The sequence below is a fragment of the Episyrphus balteatus genome, chromosome 3 (assembly GCF_945859705.1).
Source record: "Episyrphus balteatus chromosome 3, idEpiBalt1.1, whole genome shotgun sequence".
Lineage (NCBI taxonomy): Eukaryota > Metazoa > Arthropoda > Insecta > Diptera > Syrphidae > Episyrphus > Episyrphus balteatus.
The window spans coordinates 56692239-56709301 of NC_079136.1; the positions used below are offsets into that span (position 1 = coordinate 56692239).

The 17063-nt window shown below is 31.0% G+C and overlaps 1 protein-coding gene across 1 annotated transcript; it reads right to left on the reverse strand.

Annotated features, from left to right (window-relative positions):
* Window positions 1–7300: 7300 nt before the first annotated feature.
* Window positions 7301–16403, reverse strand: LOC129914683 (E3 ubiquitin-protein ligase MARCHF5). Its single transcript, XM_055994024.1, has 3 exons — window positions 15400–16403; window positions 11113–11309; window positions 7301–7914 (listed from the first exon to the last, which is right to left on the reverse strand). The coding sequence occupies exons 1-3, from the start codon at window positions 15985–15987 to the stop codon at window positions 7557–7559; spliced, it is 1143 nt and encodes a 380-aa protein (XP_055849999.1). The 5' UTR covers window positions 15988–16403; the 3' UTR covers window positions 7301–7556.
* Window positions 16404–17063: the final 660 nt, after the last annotated feature.

Sequence of the window (17063 nt, forward strand, 5' to 3'; positions counted from 1 at the left end):
TTGTCAGTATGTTTTTTTATAAGATTATCGATTAAGACTTCACTGTATCCGTTTACTTTCGCGATTTGTTTTATTGTCTTGCACTCTTTCATATAATTCATAGCAGAAAGCTTTAAACTGCATAATCTATGCACCATTGCATGAAAGGCTGCATGTTTGTGTTGAATGCAACAATTCGAATCACTGGTTATTGTTCTAAAAGTGCTTGTCGGTTTTCGATAAATAGCTATCTCTACTTTTTTGTTTTTTCTTGTGAGCTCTAAGTCAAGAAAAGGTATCTTACCTCCAGTCTCAAGTTCATAAGTAAAATGAATCGAACTGAACTGATCGTTTAACACATTTAGCACTTTTTCTACTTCAGTTGTATTAACAACCGAAAACACATCATCTACATATCTATGCCATACTTTCGGCAACAAATTCTTTTCTTTTAAACTAAGCTCAAAATAAGCCATAAACAACTCACTTATTAAGGGACTTAAAGGGTTGCCCATGTTTGTGCCTTTTTCTACTAAATAGTAAGAATCACGGAATTGAAAAAAACTTTGACTCATACAAGTTTTAGCTGCACGAATGTAAAGCAATTTTTTGTTTGTCGGTAGATCTAAAGAAACCAAGTATTTTTCGAATTGTTCCAGCGCGATATTAACTGGTATATTTGGGAAAAGGGACGACACGTCAAATGAAACCATACATTCATTTTCTTCAATCACAATGTCTTCAATTTTTTGGGCGAAATCGAAAGAATTTTTAACCGAAAGGCTCACAATAGGTGGTAATTTTTTAATTTCACTCACTAACCATTTTGCAATTTTATAACAAGGCGCGTTTATATTCGAAACAATTGGTCTCATTTTATTTCCTTGTTTATGAATCTTCGGTAAACCGTATAGTTTTGCAACGATTGGATTCGAAACTTTAAGCACTCGATTTAAACGTTGACCGAACACTTTACTTATTGCTTTTCTTAAATCATCACTTTCACGAATCATTTTTGGAAGTGGTGATTTTTGAATGGGTTTGTAGTTGCACTCTTCAATTAAGTCTTTCAGTCTATTTTCATAATCGACTCCGTCCAAAATCACAATTTTATTTCCTTTGTCCGCTTTAACATACACACAGTTTTTATCGCGTAATTTTTTTATTGTATCGAACTCATTAGATTCACTTTTTTGTTTTGAAGGGATTTTATCTAAAACTTTCGACACCGTTCTTCTTATGTCGTCTTTCACTGAATTCATTTTTGTTTTTAAAACGGTTTCAATGTCCATGACTACAGGAATAAGTTGCGGTTTTTTGTGCATAGGGGTATATTTCAAACCTTTATTTAGAAGACCTAATTCTTCATCACTGAAATTTTCTTCCGATTGATTAATCACAAAATCCGGTATATTTTCTGGTAAAACAAAATCAATACGCTTTGACTTTTCAATTAACTTCTTTAATTTTTTATGTTGTTTATTTCTTTTTTCGTGCACCAACTTATCAATACTATGAATTAGACTACATTCAAATTCATTCCACGCTTCTCTTTCACACCACTGTCACGAGTTATCTTTAGATGCAATGAATATGCTTTTAATTCCACTTCCGATAGTTTTTTATAAGTAAATTTAAGTTCCGTATTTAACCAAACCTTTTCAGCAATTTGTTTTGCTTTTTGAGAACGACCATTTAACACAGAACACGACAGATTAACAAAGGCTGGAATCACTTTTTGTTTTATACAAGACCGCAAGAAATTAACATCTTCACACAACACTGCTACTTTTCTTTTTAATCGAGAGTATTTGCTCAAGTTTGACTTGGTAGCCATAATTTAATAAAATAGTTTTTTGAGCGACGTGAAATCCGATAAACAATAAAACAATATTAGTTTCAGTCGAACACCTTAATTGATTTCACAAATTTTTTTTACTTTTAACACAAATAACAACAAAAAAAAACGACAAAACTTTTTTTTATATATATAGCTATTGTGCTAAAAGGAGTACCTTGTATGCATTTCGGAATGTTGTCATTCCATCCTCAGCATCACGACTAAAATCCAAAGGTAGGTGTTGTTATTGTTGTTGTAGGTGAAGTTAGTTGATAAGAGAGAACAAGTTTGATTCAATGTTCCCGTTATCTAAATTCATGGCGTTTGGGTCTTTTTGTATAAAAAAGCTTTCATAAGCATCAAGTTTTCGCTCATCAAACAATTCTTTAACAAGACGCACATTCTCGAGATTAACACACATATGATTGTTATTGATTGCGTGTGCAGCTAATGCTGATCTATATGCTTGGTTGTTACGAATATATGTTCGATGTTCTTTTAAACGAGTAACGACATTTCTCTTAGTTTGGCCGTAATAAACATTTTCACATTCACTACACTTGATTGCATATATGCCCGATTTTTGTAAAGTTTTTTTCAATTCCGTGATTCTTACTATTTAGTAGAAAAAGGCACAAACATGGGCAACCCTTTAAGTCCCTTAATAAGTGAGTTGTTTATGGCTTATTTTGAGCTTAGTTTAAAAGAAAAGAATTTGTTGCCGAAAGTATGGCATAGATATGTAGATGATGTGTTTTCGGTTGTTAATACAACTGAAGTAGAAAAAGTGCTAAATGTGTTAAACGATCAGTTCAGTTCGATTCATTTTACTTATGAACTTGAGACTGGAGGTAAGATACCTTTTCTTGACTTAGAGCTCACAAGAAAAAACAAAAAAGTAGAGATAGCTATTTATCGAAAACCGACAAGCACTTTTAGAACAATAACCAGTGATTCGAATTGTTGCATTCAACACAAACATGCAGCCTTTCATGCAATGGTGCATAGATTATGCAGTTTAAAGCTTTCTGCTATGAATTATATGAAAGAGTGCAAGACAATAAAACAAATCGCGAAAGTAAACGGATACAGTGAAGTCTTAATCGATAATCTTATAAAAAAACATACTGACAAAATTAATAGACACGAAATGTCAACATTATTTTTGCAAAATCGAATGCTAGAGGAACAAAATATTCGTGTCGCGATATCTTATGTGCCGGTCGTAACAAACAAATTGAAAACAAAATTTCGCGAACATAACATGGATATTGTGTATACTAATCAATTTAAATTGTCAAATTTGTTAGGGTCAACAAAAGACAAAACAGACAGTTTACAAAAATCGGGCATATATGCAATCAAGTGTAGTGAATGTGAAAATGTTTATTACGGCCAAACTAAGAGAAATGTCGTTACTCGTTTAAAAGAACATCGAACATATATTCGTAACAACCAAGCATATAGATCAGCATTAGCTGCACACGCAATCAATAACAATCATATGTGTGTTAATCTCGAGAATGTGCGTCTTGTTAAAGAATTGTTTGATGAGCGAAAACTTGATGCTTATGAAAGCTTTTTTATACAAAAAGACCCAAACGCCATGAATTTAGATAACGGGAACATTGAATCAAACTTGTTCTCTCTTATCAACTAACTTCACCTACAACAACAATAACAACACCTACCTTTGGATTTTAGTCGTGATGCTGAGGATGGAATGACAACATTCCGAAATGCATACAAGGTACTCCTTTTAGCACAATAGCTATATATATAAAAAAAAGTTTTGTCGTTTTTTTTGTTGTTATTTGTGTTAAAAGTAAAAAAAAAAAAAATTTGTGAAATCAATTAAGGTGTTCGACTGAAACTAATATTGTTTTATTGTTTATCGGATTTCACGTCGCTCAAAAAACTATTTTATTAAATTTTACCGTTTTCAAAAAGGTATAAACCCGGATTATGTTTTAGATCCAGACTAAACCCCTAGTCCTAGAAAAATGGTTTATACCTTTTTGGAAACGGTGTTAAATGTGGACAAGAACCTCGTCAAAAATGTATTTATTTTTAAGCTATATCTATAAAAATGGCCTCATAAGTCTACATCAGGCATGTCAAACTTGCGGCCCGCGGGCCGCATGTGGCCCACATCGTATATTTGTGCGGCCCAAGCTTAATTTAGGTACAACTTGCATTTTCAATTTTTACATTTAATTTTAGTTATAAAATAAAATTTAAATGTCTCTAATGAACACGAACAAACCGGGGAATCCAATAAAATTGTTTTGAATTTCTCCATTTCAACACGATGTTCACTGCAGAGATTTTAACTTTTTGCTATTTATGTCGCAATGGAGAATTTCCAGCTTATATGAGTTCTTGATGGGTGAAAAGGTAAACAAACATTTTTTGTATTGAAAACAAGCTTTTTTTTGCTGTATTTAGTATTGGAGTGCAGTTTGACCAATGGGAAAGCAGTGAAAAAGTTCCATACGATTTGTTTCATCCTTAGTGAATTTTCGGGAATAAGCTCTGAATTTGTTTATTTGTACAAAATATTTTAGTCGACTTCCAAGCAACCGAAAATTAGATTTCCAGTCGACTTGCAGTCGCTACTTTTTTCTTAAATGAACACCAATGCAAATATTTTCGCTACTTTGTCCCGAAAAATCCATCCTTTTTTAATCTCTTTTTGAGACGGGTTTATAAATATAGAATCAGTACGTAATCATTTGCAAATGGAGCTAATCGAAATCCAGTGTGGCTCCGTTTAAAGATATAAATTCGATGAAGCTGGGATACCTGAATTTTACAAGTATCTAACAAGCAGATTTGAGAACACTCGAAAATTGGCATATGAAATCATTTGTATGTTTGGAAGCACTTCATCGATGCGAGCAGCAGTTTTCACTTATGAATCGAAATGAGTCACCTGTTAAATCCAGAATAACAGATCTACGCCTTGGGTCTGTTTTAAAAGTAATAACTTCTAAAAAATTTTCATCACAAGTAGATAAGATGGTACAGAAAAGAAATGCCAAGTGTCAGGCAGAAAACATTAATATTACTACATATTGTTCTTGTTCTTTTATAAAAATAAATCTGTTTCGTAAAAATTCTAATATCTTTTTTTTTGCGGCCCATAGAAATTTAGATCCTGCTATTTTGGCCCGTGAATGCCATTGAGTTTGACAAGCCTGGTCTACATATATCTATTTCAAATATGAAAAAACTTTAACCCAAGAGTCAAAATAAAAAAACTGAAAAAATTAGAGGATTTTTTTTTTTTTTGTTATTTTTTTTATTTAGAAACATTTTTGTTAATATTTAATTTCATACTGTTTCTTGGTGGAGAGCCCAAGCACAAGAGCAAATGTTCACTTTGAAAAATCTTGACTTGAGTAACAATATTTGTTAATGTTATGTATACTAAGAGCTCGAAGGTATGGATTATAAAGAACTATCATAAAAAGAGGCGCCTTTTGCTTCAAGTTCAGCATCAATAGTTATATCAAATATTTACTCAAATTGAATATTACATGTGATAGACAAATGAAGCTTTTACGTTAGTAAAGTTAAGTGCACAATTTGAGTTTTTATATTCATTTTACTCGATTTTAACACAAAAAAAAAATAAATAAATAATAATAAGTTATCAGTAGCGAAAACTGGAAATGATTTCAAGTGTGTTCTTCTGTGTTATCAGTTATTAGATCAGAGTGGATACAAAAAAAAAAAAAAAAAAACCCTCCATCTTCAAAGCAAATTAAACGAAGTACGAGGTAACATATTATACAAATAGATATTATGTGATATAGATATTAAATATTATATATTATACCGATTCAACATCCTATATCAATTTTAGATAAGATTAAACAGATATTATTTAATGAATATAATACATTTGCTTAAAATCCTTTTTAAAATCCTGAAATACACAATATAAAAAAATATGTTGGTCACTGTGGCGAATACGTACTTTTTTTATAAATAAAATATTAAATTCTACTTTTGGGCTCATGTTACATGTATTTATGTAATTTAAAAATAATACGTATAGTGTATTGTATTTTCATAGTTAATTTGTTAAATTCGCGTTGAATGCGTTGTGCGCTAAGCCTAAGATGAAAATAAGCTCTATTATTCTCACTTTTCAGAACAATTTCTTGAGAACTTTCTCAAGGAAATGAGATTGATCTCAAGAAAATGTTCTGAAAATTGAGAGAAATGAGCTTAAGCTCGTCACTGTTAGTAGTAGGGATAGGATTTTCATTCGTTTTGGAGTTAATTATTTTATGAGTTTGGATATCGTTGGTTTGTCAGTTTTGCACAGTATTTGCTTACGTTTTTGACTTTTTTTTCAATTGACGTTCAGTCACTTTTGGTCAAAAATTTAAAGTGTGTACTGTGTAATTTCGTTAAAAAACCTGCATTTATTTTAAAATGCAAAATATGCACTAACTGTTGAATGTCATTTAAAGGAATTCCCCTGATTCGTATTTGTTGCCATGCTTTCAAGGTGTACCTAAAAAAATATGCATTTGCATGGAAATCCGATCCCTAGTTATTAGAGGTTTGCGATACTGAATTCACTTTTGGCAAATGTCCTTGCTGATGAATATTTCAGCCCTATTCTGCTATTCGATTCACGTAAAAGTCTAAAATAAGAAGCGTTTAAAAGGTGGTTAAAATTAAATTTAAACAATTTTTTTTTCTTTAGAAATTCTAAAACAGACGGGAACAACACTTTGCTATCAAAAGTTATAAGTTTTTCAAAGTCAATTTGACATGATTAGGAAAGGGAATCCTGCGATTCACGTGAATCCAATAGTAGAATAGGGCTGTTTGTTTTCTTATGGTTTTAGATTCAAACTGTGACGTGCACAATACGTGGATTGATTTGAGTACTGCATGACTTACCAACCTATTTCTTTATATCTGCTTGCAATTTTGGTATTCTTGTTTTTGGATCGGTGATCGGTGACTGTGACCAATATTTTCAATATTTTCAATCGTTTCAATAATTTTATATTTTTCTGAATGTTTTCGACGGTTGTAAGAATTCTGGTAATGGCTTTCAATCAGTAAAATAAAAAGTATAGATTTTTTATTTGACAAGAATTAATTCCGGATTTATTTGGTCTTTGTTTTCCAACTGACAATTACAACAAATTTATCTCAACTAACAAATAATGTTTTTTCTTGTTTACCTTTGAATAACACCCACTCCGTTATATTTTTTTGTTTTGTTTCAATATTATCTTAAAATTTTGTAAAAATCAAAAAAGATTAAATACGAGTTGACTATTTTTCAAAGAAATTCAAATATTAATTCTAGTCAATATCTAGCAAGAGATGCATTCAAGAAAGTTTTTGTTTATATTTTTTTACTTTTTCAACAATATTCAAATACAGAAATATTAAATACATAAGGTATTATTTAAAGCTTTACAAGTATTTGAATAAAAATTAATATTAATATTAGTTAATTATTATTTCATAGTGTTTAAAACGAGAAAACAAATTAACATTATTTCGAAAACCGAATTAAAAATGTTTCGAAATTTCTATGTAAAAGATAGTAATTATTATTATTATTCCAAATTTATGTTAAATATATATGTATAATTTTTTTGTTTTGTTTTTTTTTTTTGATTACATATGCTACATATTAGTTTAAAAAAAAAAGCATTTGTCTTTTTCTTATTTTGAAGGATGAATAGGCCATTCCCTATACCATATTTTCGTTAGCTCTTTGTTGGGTTGAACTTAAATTGGCATGTCTTGTGTTCCGGTTGACAAATGTGCGAATATTTTCATCAGTGTAATCGACAATTTTACGTTTTTTCTTGCGGGTAAATTGTTGTTGTTTGAGATATATCTTCAATATGCCTTTAACGGTAATAAACGTTAGTCCACCCAAAAGAGTACGATGTAATGTATTTTCGATTGTTTCAAATAAAAGACGACCCACAATCGATGATATTGTTGGCAATAGCAGTGCTCCGCAAAATATTCGAGTTGCGGATACTGGATCGGAAAGAGTTGGCGTCGCTGGATTTTGTACACTTGGTTCTTCTTCCTCATCGCTAAAATTGTACAAAAAATCAATATAGGTTAATAAAGTTTTTTAAAAATTTATAGACAAACAAATTTTGAAAATATTTGTGTGTAGAAATAAATCTTTATTAAATCTGTGTTCGTTTTATGTAATGCTTACACCTACTGTGGAAGCCCAAAAGTTCTTAAACACAAAATAACAGTGATTTTGGTAACGTCTGTTAAGACGGAGACGGGCAATGAAAGCTTTTTCATAACATCTCTCATAACTAGATAATTCATTAGGTTTGGATAATTTTTGATTAAACAAAAATGCTGCTAAACTTACTTGATGTATGCACATTTGGTCAAAATTCTTCCCCAGCTAAAGAGATACTATTTGGAACGTGTTTTTATAAAGCATACAAATAATACCATAAAAATGATGTTATTTTGAAATTGTTTAAATTTAGTGATCAAATGTCCAAACAAACAGTTTTCATAGGTATATTCGATTTAATATTTGCCTTGCCCATAATGACATAGTACATAAGTGCTTTGATGCAGACCGTTCTTTTTATTGTAGTTGAATTCGATTTATAATTACGTACTAAGCGAAAAGAAAATCACATTTTAATGTATCATAAATCAATAAAATAATATAGAAGCAATCATAATTTCGCTTCAAAATTTAGTGAACATACATAACCAGGTTAAAAATAGAAACTAATCACAGCAATAACAGACTAAATTTTACTATATTGCTCAAGGTTTTGCTAGAGGTTGAAAAATTAATTAAACAAGACACAAGAAAGCCAGTAAGCGTTGTTAGTCCATTTTTTTGCGTTTAGGAAGGAGATTGGATATGTGTTTACCATTTGATAATAGCTTATTTAATTGCGAGACATATTGAGAACTAGTTTGTCCATATTGTAGTTGTTTTTGTTGGAAACTCGCATTAGAAAGTTCATTTTAAATGAGGTATATATAGCTCATGTTCCTGCTGTTTTTATTTATTTCTAGAAAAAAAGCCCAAAAACAAGTTTGGAAACGGAAAATACTAAAAAAGACAACCCGTGAGATCTATTATACATAAATATAAAATGCCAGATTTTTAAGGATTTCATAAACATACATTTTTTTAATTATGTAGCACCATTAAATGATTTTGACTACATTGTCTTTGATTTCTTGTATAAAAAGGAAACTTCAGAAAAATAAAATAAAAATCGTTAAAACCGTTTTATTAAAAAAATTTAAGCATTTTTCAACAAAAAAAAAGTGTTACGCCATATTTAAGAATATATCAATCAACAATTAAAAACAAAATATCGAAAAATTCAACAACCCGTTTTCTAAAAATGGATTTTTCAATTAAAATACATAATGTATTACTTTTAAAATGTATTTAAAAAAAAAAAAAAATAGATTCAAATATTTAAAAAAAATCAAAAATGTGTTTTTTTTTAATTTTATAAAATTTTAATATTATGATTCTTAGGGCCATTTGCTGAATCGAAACTTAAATAATTTATGTAGAACATAAACTCTTATTCCCTACTTTTTCATCTGCGTACACTGTCACAAAAGGATTTATGTAGAACTTAAATGCTTAAGTTTCGATTCAGCAAACCGGTCTTAAACGCTTTTGTTTGGAAATTTTTGTTAAAATCGGCTCTGTCATTTACGAGAATTTCAGGAATAAAAAAAAAACAGTTCTATGATATGTAGGTACCGTTATTAGTTTGGTTCCTTGGTAGTTACCGTTAGTTTTGGTTCCAAAAAAAAATTGTATTTGCTCTCTAGGGAATCATTCAACTTTAAACTACCAAGTTTGAAGAAAGTCGCTTCAGCGATTTATTCTTTAGGTCAAGGTACAGTACTGTGCTAAACATATGCAACTGTTTCGACTTATGCGGATGGTATGTGGAGCGCGAATAGAGTTTGACAGTTCGAAGCAACCGCACTGCAATTCGTTACTACCAAATTGTTTTTACAAAATTTTCTTGTTTGGAAAAAATGCAAATTTTAGTATCCTAACATTAGTGTCAATTGGTTTCTTATAATTTGAATAAGTTTTTGCTTGAAATTGAGTTATAAAAATGTATTAAGTCACGTTTGTTCGTTCATTCGTTGATCACTGTCGTATAAAAAGCCCTTCAGTATTTCGTATCAATTTTTTTCATGCCTTTGAATAATGTAAAATATGAGAGTGTACGATCTAGGGGTATACTTTTATATCTTTTAAATTTTAATAAGAATAATCATTCTTCAATGGGTTTTAAAATTAAATCAATAAAAAGATCGCTGAATTTTTTAGAATAATTTTCGTTTCACTTCAGCAGCATACCTACAAGGCTTTATACGGAAACAATAAATCAAAACAAATTAATTAAATTCAGCTCCAGGCTTTAACACAAACTTTTTTCCAAAATCCTCCTATCAATTGTGTTTTTTGTAAGGAGGAATGTGTTTGTGGCCCATATTTTTCAGTTAATTTTCAAATGTATGTATGTCTCAACATTTGTTCAAAAGACTCAATTGCATTTTATATACATGTAAGGCTGTTCGTCTACAATAAAAATGCTTATCGGCGCTATTCTTATTAATCTGCATTGAATTCAGATTAGTACCGACATCGAACGAAAATTGATTATGTATTTCTTTGGACACAATTGTTTTACCCATAAGAACTAACATCCGCTTTGGAAATTGATTTTAATTCTATTAAAAGTCATGACTTAGTAACTCTTTGCTGAATTTTCAATTTTCAACAACCTTTTCTTGTCCTGCAAAAAACGTGCTCCCATATGCCTCCAATATCAAGTTCATTTCCTTCACCACACCTAACGAAGCGGACACAGAAGAAAAAAAAAACAAACAAACAAAAATATAACCGCGACCTGCATATTTCTTATATGTCTACATGTTACCCTCTTTTGCTTATTTCGAGGCTATTACAACCTACATCATTAGAAGCACTGACATTGCAATGCCGCCAAAAAATCAATAATAATGCAATTCCATTCTTGGCATTCTATTCATTCTGCGCCCCTTTTTCGGCCCAATTCCCCTTCTCTATTCTAATAAAAAAACACGAGTTGTATCGTATGATCGAATATTGCTTTCTTGGGAACAAGGCATACAAAAACGGAAAATATGTCAACATAATGGAATTACTTCTCCCCCCACTCTTCGTCTTGCAAAAGAATAAAAAAAAATGTGTTATACATAATCGGAATACTTACGGATATGGAATAATCAAGCTCATAAGTGGAAATTTCCTCGCCATCGTTCGTCGATTGCGAATTAATCGAAGGACAGCATCCTCCCATCGAATCATGCGTCCCAAAACCAGGCCCACCGGAATCGCTGGCAATCCAATCAACAAAACAAGTGGATCCCCATTCTCCATCAAAGCCAATCCTTTTTTATGACCAACAATCTTTAAATACAAAAAATAAATAGAAATTACAAGGTTGATTGTTTAGTCCAGTCAAATTAGCTTAAAAAAAGGCAAATAACCAAATTAATTAGGTAAAAGCTGAAAATTGGTGGAGACCTAAATTAAGGCATACTATTGAACAATGTAAAAGTCCTGACCTCTACCTCCAGGGCCGGATCGGCAATATTGACAAAAAGGGGCGCCAATTTCAAAATATCTCCAAAGTCTGGATTTAGGGACAAAAAAGAGTTTTTTTTTACCTTCAAACATTGCAAATACCCTAGCTTTGTCTATTTCCAACCGATTTTCATAAAAAAATAAATCATTTGATTTTATCGAAGTAAACAGTTTTAACATATTCAATATACCCTACAAAAAGTATTAGGCAACGAGAAAAATATTTTAAAATTTGTTTTTTTGTTTAACAGTGTATTGAAATGTAAAAACCTGTAATTTTTCTAAAAAAAACACAGAAGCCAAAAAAGCTAAGTCAAATCAAAAATTTGACAGATACGGTTCTAGTTATTTTGTTTTTGCTCTCTAAAAAACATAAACATCATTTTAAATAGCTTTCGTGCTGATTTTTGGTGAATTGTTTTCACTTTAAACGTTTTTATCTCGAGTTGCAGATTTTTTAACATTTTGCGATTGTATGTGTGACTTTTATATATGTATGAACAATATCTATCGATTCCAGTATCAATCTGTTTTCTATCACTTTTTGTTAAGGAAATGGTTTTTTAGCCTTTTTTTAAATTCACCTCAGTTTACCCTACTAAAATTTCAAATTTCTAAAAATCCTGAATATATAAATATTTAAATTGAATAATATTTTGTTTGCAACTCTAAGATTTGCCATATAAGGTTAGTAAAATCCATCAGTAAAAATAACACCAAGTACATTACTTCTTTTTGAAAAAAATTTATTTTCAAATTATTTCATCAATATTTTGCTCAAAATAAAAGTTTAAAATATTCACCCTAAGCAGGATGGCATTGTCGAAAAAACTCAAAAAATGAACTTTAAAGCATGGCAACCCTATGCCTTGATAGGATGTCGCCAAGCAACTCATGTGCAAACAGTTTCTTCAGACACTACCTTTAAGAAAATATAACTCTCAACTGTTATAACGATGATGGTAGGTCGTCCTATGGGGGGATATCCTACTACATATCAAGTGACAATATTTAATGTGTTTACCGCTGTACCTATAACAAAATAAAATGCACGACTGGAGTCACACGTACTTGCTCTTATGGTAAAAGTAACGATTATGTTAAAGCTTTTTACCGAAAAAAAAATTAGAGAAAATTTAAATTTTGTTATTTTTGTAATGTAAAAAAAAAAAATAATTAATTAAACATTGATTTAAATGAAATTTTACACAAAACCAAGTATGCAATTTGATTTCTTGCATAAAAACGAATTTTTTTTTTTAAAAATTTCGAAAATCGTTAGAGCCGTTTTTTTTAATAATTTTTTATATATAAAAATTTTATAACATTTTTCAAAAAAAAAAGTTCGTACGCCATTTTTAAGAAAATATTATTCAATACATAATAACTAAATTTCGATAAAATTCATAACCCGTTTGAAAATTTTTTAAAAAATCCAAAATTTTTTTTTTTTTTTTTATTTTTTAAAGTTTTTAAATAACGTTTACTCTAACATTTTTGTATAAAAAATTTGGTTGAAGACTGTTTTGTCGTTTACGAGAAATTCATAAATTAAAAAAAAACATATTGAATCCTAAGCGGGCTTTAGGATTCAATATATTGATTAAAAGGTCACGAAGATAGAAATAATTAAAAAAAAAACGTTCTATCACAGGTACCGTTAATAACGGTACAAAAAATATTTTTTTTATTTAAAAAGTTGGCTATTATGTGTTATATTACACATAATAATTTTAATCAAAATCGTTAGAGCCGTTTTTGAAAAAAATTAACTTTTCTATTTCCGTTATATGGCAGGTCTAAAATAAACAATTCAATTTCTCCTCTAGGGAATCACCAGATGCGGCAACAACCAAGTTTGAATAAAATAGCTCCAGTAGTTTAGGCTGTAGGTCGAGCTACTTACTGACAGACAGATAGACAGAATTGCCAGAGCCACTTTTTTGGCATTCTTCATCATCGTAATGTCATGTAAAATTGTTGTCTCGAGTTCGATTTTTTTTTCCGAATCCTAAACTTGCCCTACATATACAGCTGTGTTCAAAATAATAGTAGTGCCTGCATCAAAATAACATTTTTTATAATTACGGTGCTTCTACGGTTAAAAATTTAGTTTCTTTGATGTCAAAGTTTGTAACGGTCAATTACTAATAAATGTATCATAGTTTTAAAATGAAAAAGAAGGTTCCAAATAATTTTTCATTGACTTTTGGTTGTTCTTTCTAATTTGACCTGTTCAAAATAATAGTAGTTAAAGTTATTTTTGAAGAATTTAAAAGCGGTTTATAACATAGAATATTTATTTTTGGTTTAAAAGTAAGTACTCATATAATATGAACAATTTTTCAACAAAAAACGATTTGTTTCGGTTTTAATCTATTTAAAGTTCGAAGAGCAAAACACTGCAGTTCGGATAGCGGAAACTTTTACGAAAGCTGCTTGAAGAAGGGAAAACCTACTTGGAAATTCAAGGTTTTATGAGGATGCTCCCCTGCAATGGTAGCCAATGCAATAAACTCAACGAAAAACCCCAAACGCGCGGTAGAAAAAGAAAAAAGACCGTCGTAGATGACAGGCGTACTGTCCAGATGAGCAAAGTTGAGCCTTCAGCATCGTCGTTTCGAATCCAGAAGGCTTTAAGCCTGGATTGCAGTGCAGTGAACATTCGGAGGCGACTGTTAGAGATTAATTTGTACGCTTGAAGTCCACGAAAAGTTCTGTGAAACATGTTAAAAAGCGTATCCAGTTTGTAAAAGATTACATAAACTGGCCAGCGAAGTAATAGCGTAACATATTGTTTACTGATGCGAGCAAATTTGTCCTCTTTGGTGGTACTGGATCTCCAGAATACGTCCGATGTTCCAAAGTATACGACGGAAAAAGTTAAACATGGAGGGTCGAAAATTTTAGTATTTTAACATATTTCTTTGTTAACAACGGTACTTTATGTGAACTTCAAGCGTACAAATTAGTCTCTAACAGTCGCCTCCGAATGTTCACTGCACTGCAATCCAGGCTTAAAGCCTTCTGGATTTGAAACGACGATGCAGAAGGCTCAACTTTGCTCATCTGGACAATACGCCTGTCATCTACGACGTTCTTTTTTCTTTTTCTACCGCACGTTTCGGGTTTTTCGTTGAGTTTATTGCATTGGCTACCATTGTAGGGGAGCATCCTTATATAACCTTGAATTTCCAAGTAGGTTTTCCCTTCTTCAAGCAGCTTTCGTATAAGTTTCCGTTATCCGAACTGCAGTGTTTTGCTCTTCGAACTATAAATAGATTAAAACCGAAACAAATCGTTTTTTGTTGAAAAATTGTTCATATTATATGAGTACTTACTTTTAAACCAAAAATAAATATTCTATGTTATAAACCGCTTTTAAATTCTTCAGAAATAACTTTAACTACTATTATTTTGAACAGGTCAAATTAGAAAGAACAACCAAGAGTCAATGAAAAATTATTTGGAACCTTTTTTTTCATTTTGAAACTATGATACATTTATCAGTAATTGACCGTTACAAACTTTGACATCAAAGAAACTAAATTTTTAGCCGTAGAAGCACCGTAATTATAATAAATGTTTTTTTGATGCAGCCACTACTATTATTTTGAACACAACTGTACCTATATCGCAAGTAAAAACAACTCAAGATATGGAAAAAATTAATAAGGATATTTTTTATAGAGAATTCTGTATCGGATTGCAAATAAAAGAGATATAATGAAAAAACTGTATTGGCGGCCGTTTTGGTTTTTAAATATTTCCGATCCGGCCCTGGAGTTAGAGGTTCAATAATATGCCTTAATTTAGGTCTCCATCAATTTTCAGTTTTTACCTAATTAATTTAGCTATTTTTCCTAATTTGACTGGGCTACGTATATTTTTTTCTTTGCCATCCAAAACTCACCTGCAGAAAAGTGACAGCGCCATATGTAACCGCTGTCCAATAGAGCGACCCTACAAATATGCCAGCCGCCAGAAACGGACTCAATCGCTTTATCAAATTGTCAAACACTTCCAGAACATTGGCAAACTTGCCCATGTGTGGAAACACAATGATATACTCAGTTTGGCACTGTTGGCAGCTGACGCTCCGTAGGGCGTTGCCCTTCTGTTTTTCATCAACCCATCGATACAGACAACTCTGATGCACCCACTTGGTGGTGCCGCGACACTTGCACGGCTGCACCCAGGCGGCTAGCTTGTTGTCATCGTCAGTGGCAAAGCATATCCAACAACTGCGTTCATCAGCGGCAGAGGCGGCAGCAGCCAGGGCCGCTGCGGTCAAAGCTGTCGACGATGATGATGGTGCAATTAATATTCCAGAAACAGCTGCTGCAAGCGGAGATGGAGATGGTTCTTGTTCATTTCGTTCAACATCATTCTTTTCACTCTGTGGTTTTGCGAGTCCTGAATTATTTGTGTTTTCAGGTGCAGCCATGTCAACTGTGACACTTGGCGGATTATTCTCTTGCTGTTGTTCTTTATTATCCATTTTGATTAGATTTTTTACTGTTTTTTTTTTTCTAGAAATTTGTCTTTAATTTTTTTTGTTAACTTTGTGTCAAGGACAAATAATTACACAGTTTGTATTTTATTGTTGTTTAATTCACGGTCGTTGTTGTCGCAGTGGTTTTCGTTTTTGTCGTCATAATTTGTTTTTTCTTTATATTTCACTGAGTCATTTGCATTTTAACTGAAGGCGTTTTTTGTGAAATGTTTTTGTTTTTATTTTTGTTGATTTCTTGGAATATTTTTGTTTATGTTGTTTGTCACTTGATTTAATAAATAATTTATTAATTAAATACACATTTTTATGGTATATTTTTTATGTGTGAGCGAGACTTGTTAATTTTATAATTTCCGGACGGAGAATAATGATGAATTTTTCTGTGACGTTTGTGACACAAGATTTCTGTTTGACAGTTTTGAAAAAAAAAAAATATATATTTTTGTTATGAAGTGATGCCAAGATGCAATTTTTGTCCTAAAAATTAGTTCACAGCCTATGTGCAACGGAAGTTCTTATTGTGAATTTTTTGATTTAATTGGAATCGAACGTTACAAGTTTGAATTTGATACAAGTTGCTAGTGGTTATTTCTCAGATACATTCATAAAAGATTTTTTTCGTTTTAAATTGGGATTCTTCTTTTGTTGTCATTCATTGTAGTATGATAAGAAATTATATAAATTATATAACAAATATCTGAGAAACAGAACAACTTTAAAAATCATACAATGTATCTATGTGTTGTATAATCTGGGAAACAGGTAGATATTATAGCGTCGACTAGAGTCCAAATGAGATAATTTCGGAAATTATAGCCAGTTTCGATTAGGGCAAATAAAATGTTTTCGATGAAATTTTCCAAATGAGTTTCGAAATGAGATAGTTTCCCAAAAAAAAATTTCAAATTAGATAATAATAACCACTAAATGAGCTATGTAATTAAGTCACAACTATAGAAAATAAACCTTACACACCCTTATTGAGATTTGCAACTATCAATTGATAATTGATAAAAATTAAATTTCGATATCTTATTCGTTACTTTAATTTGCCAGCTCAT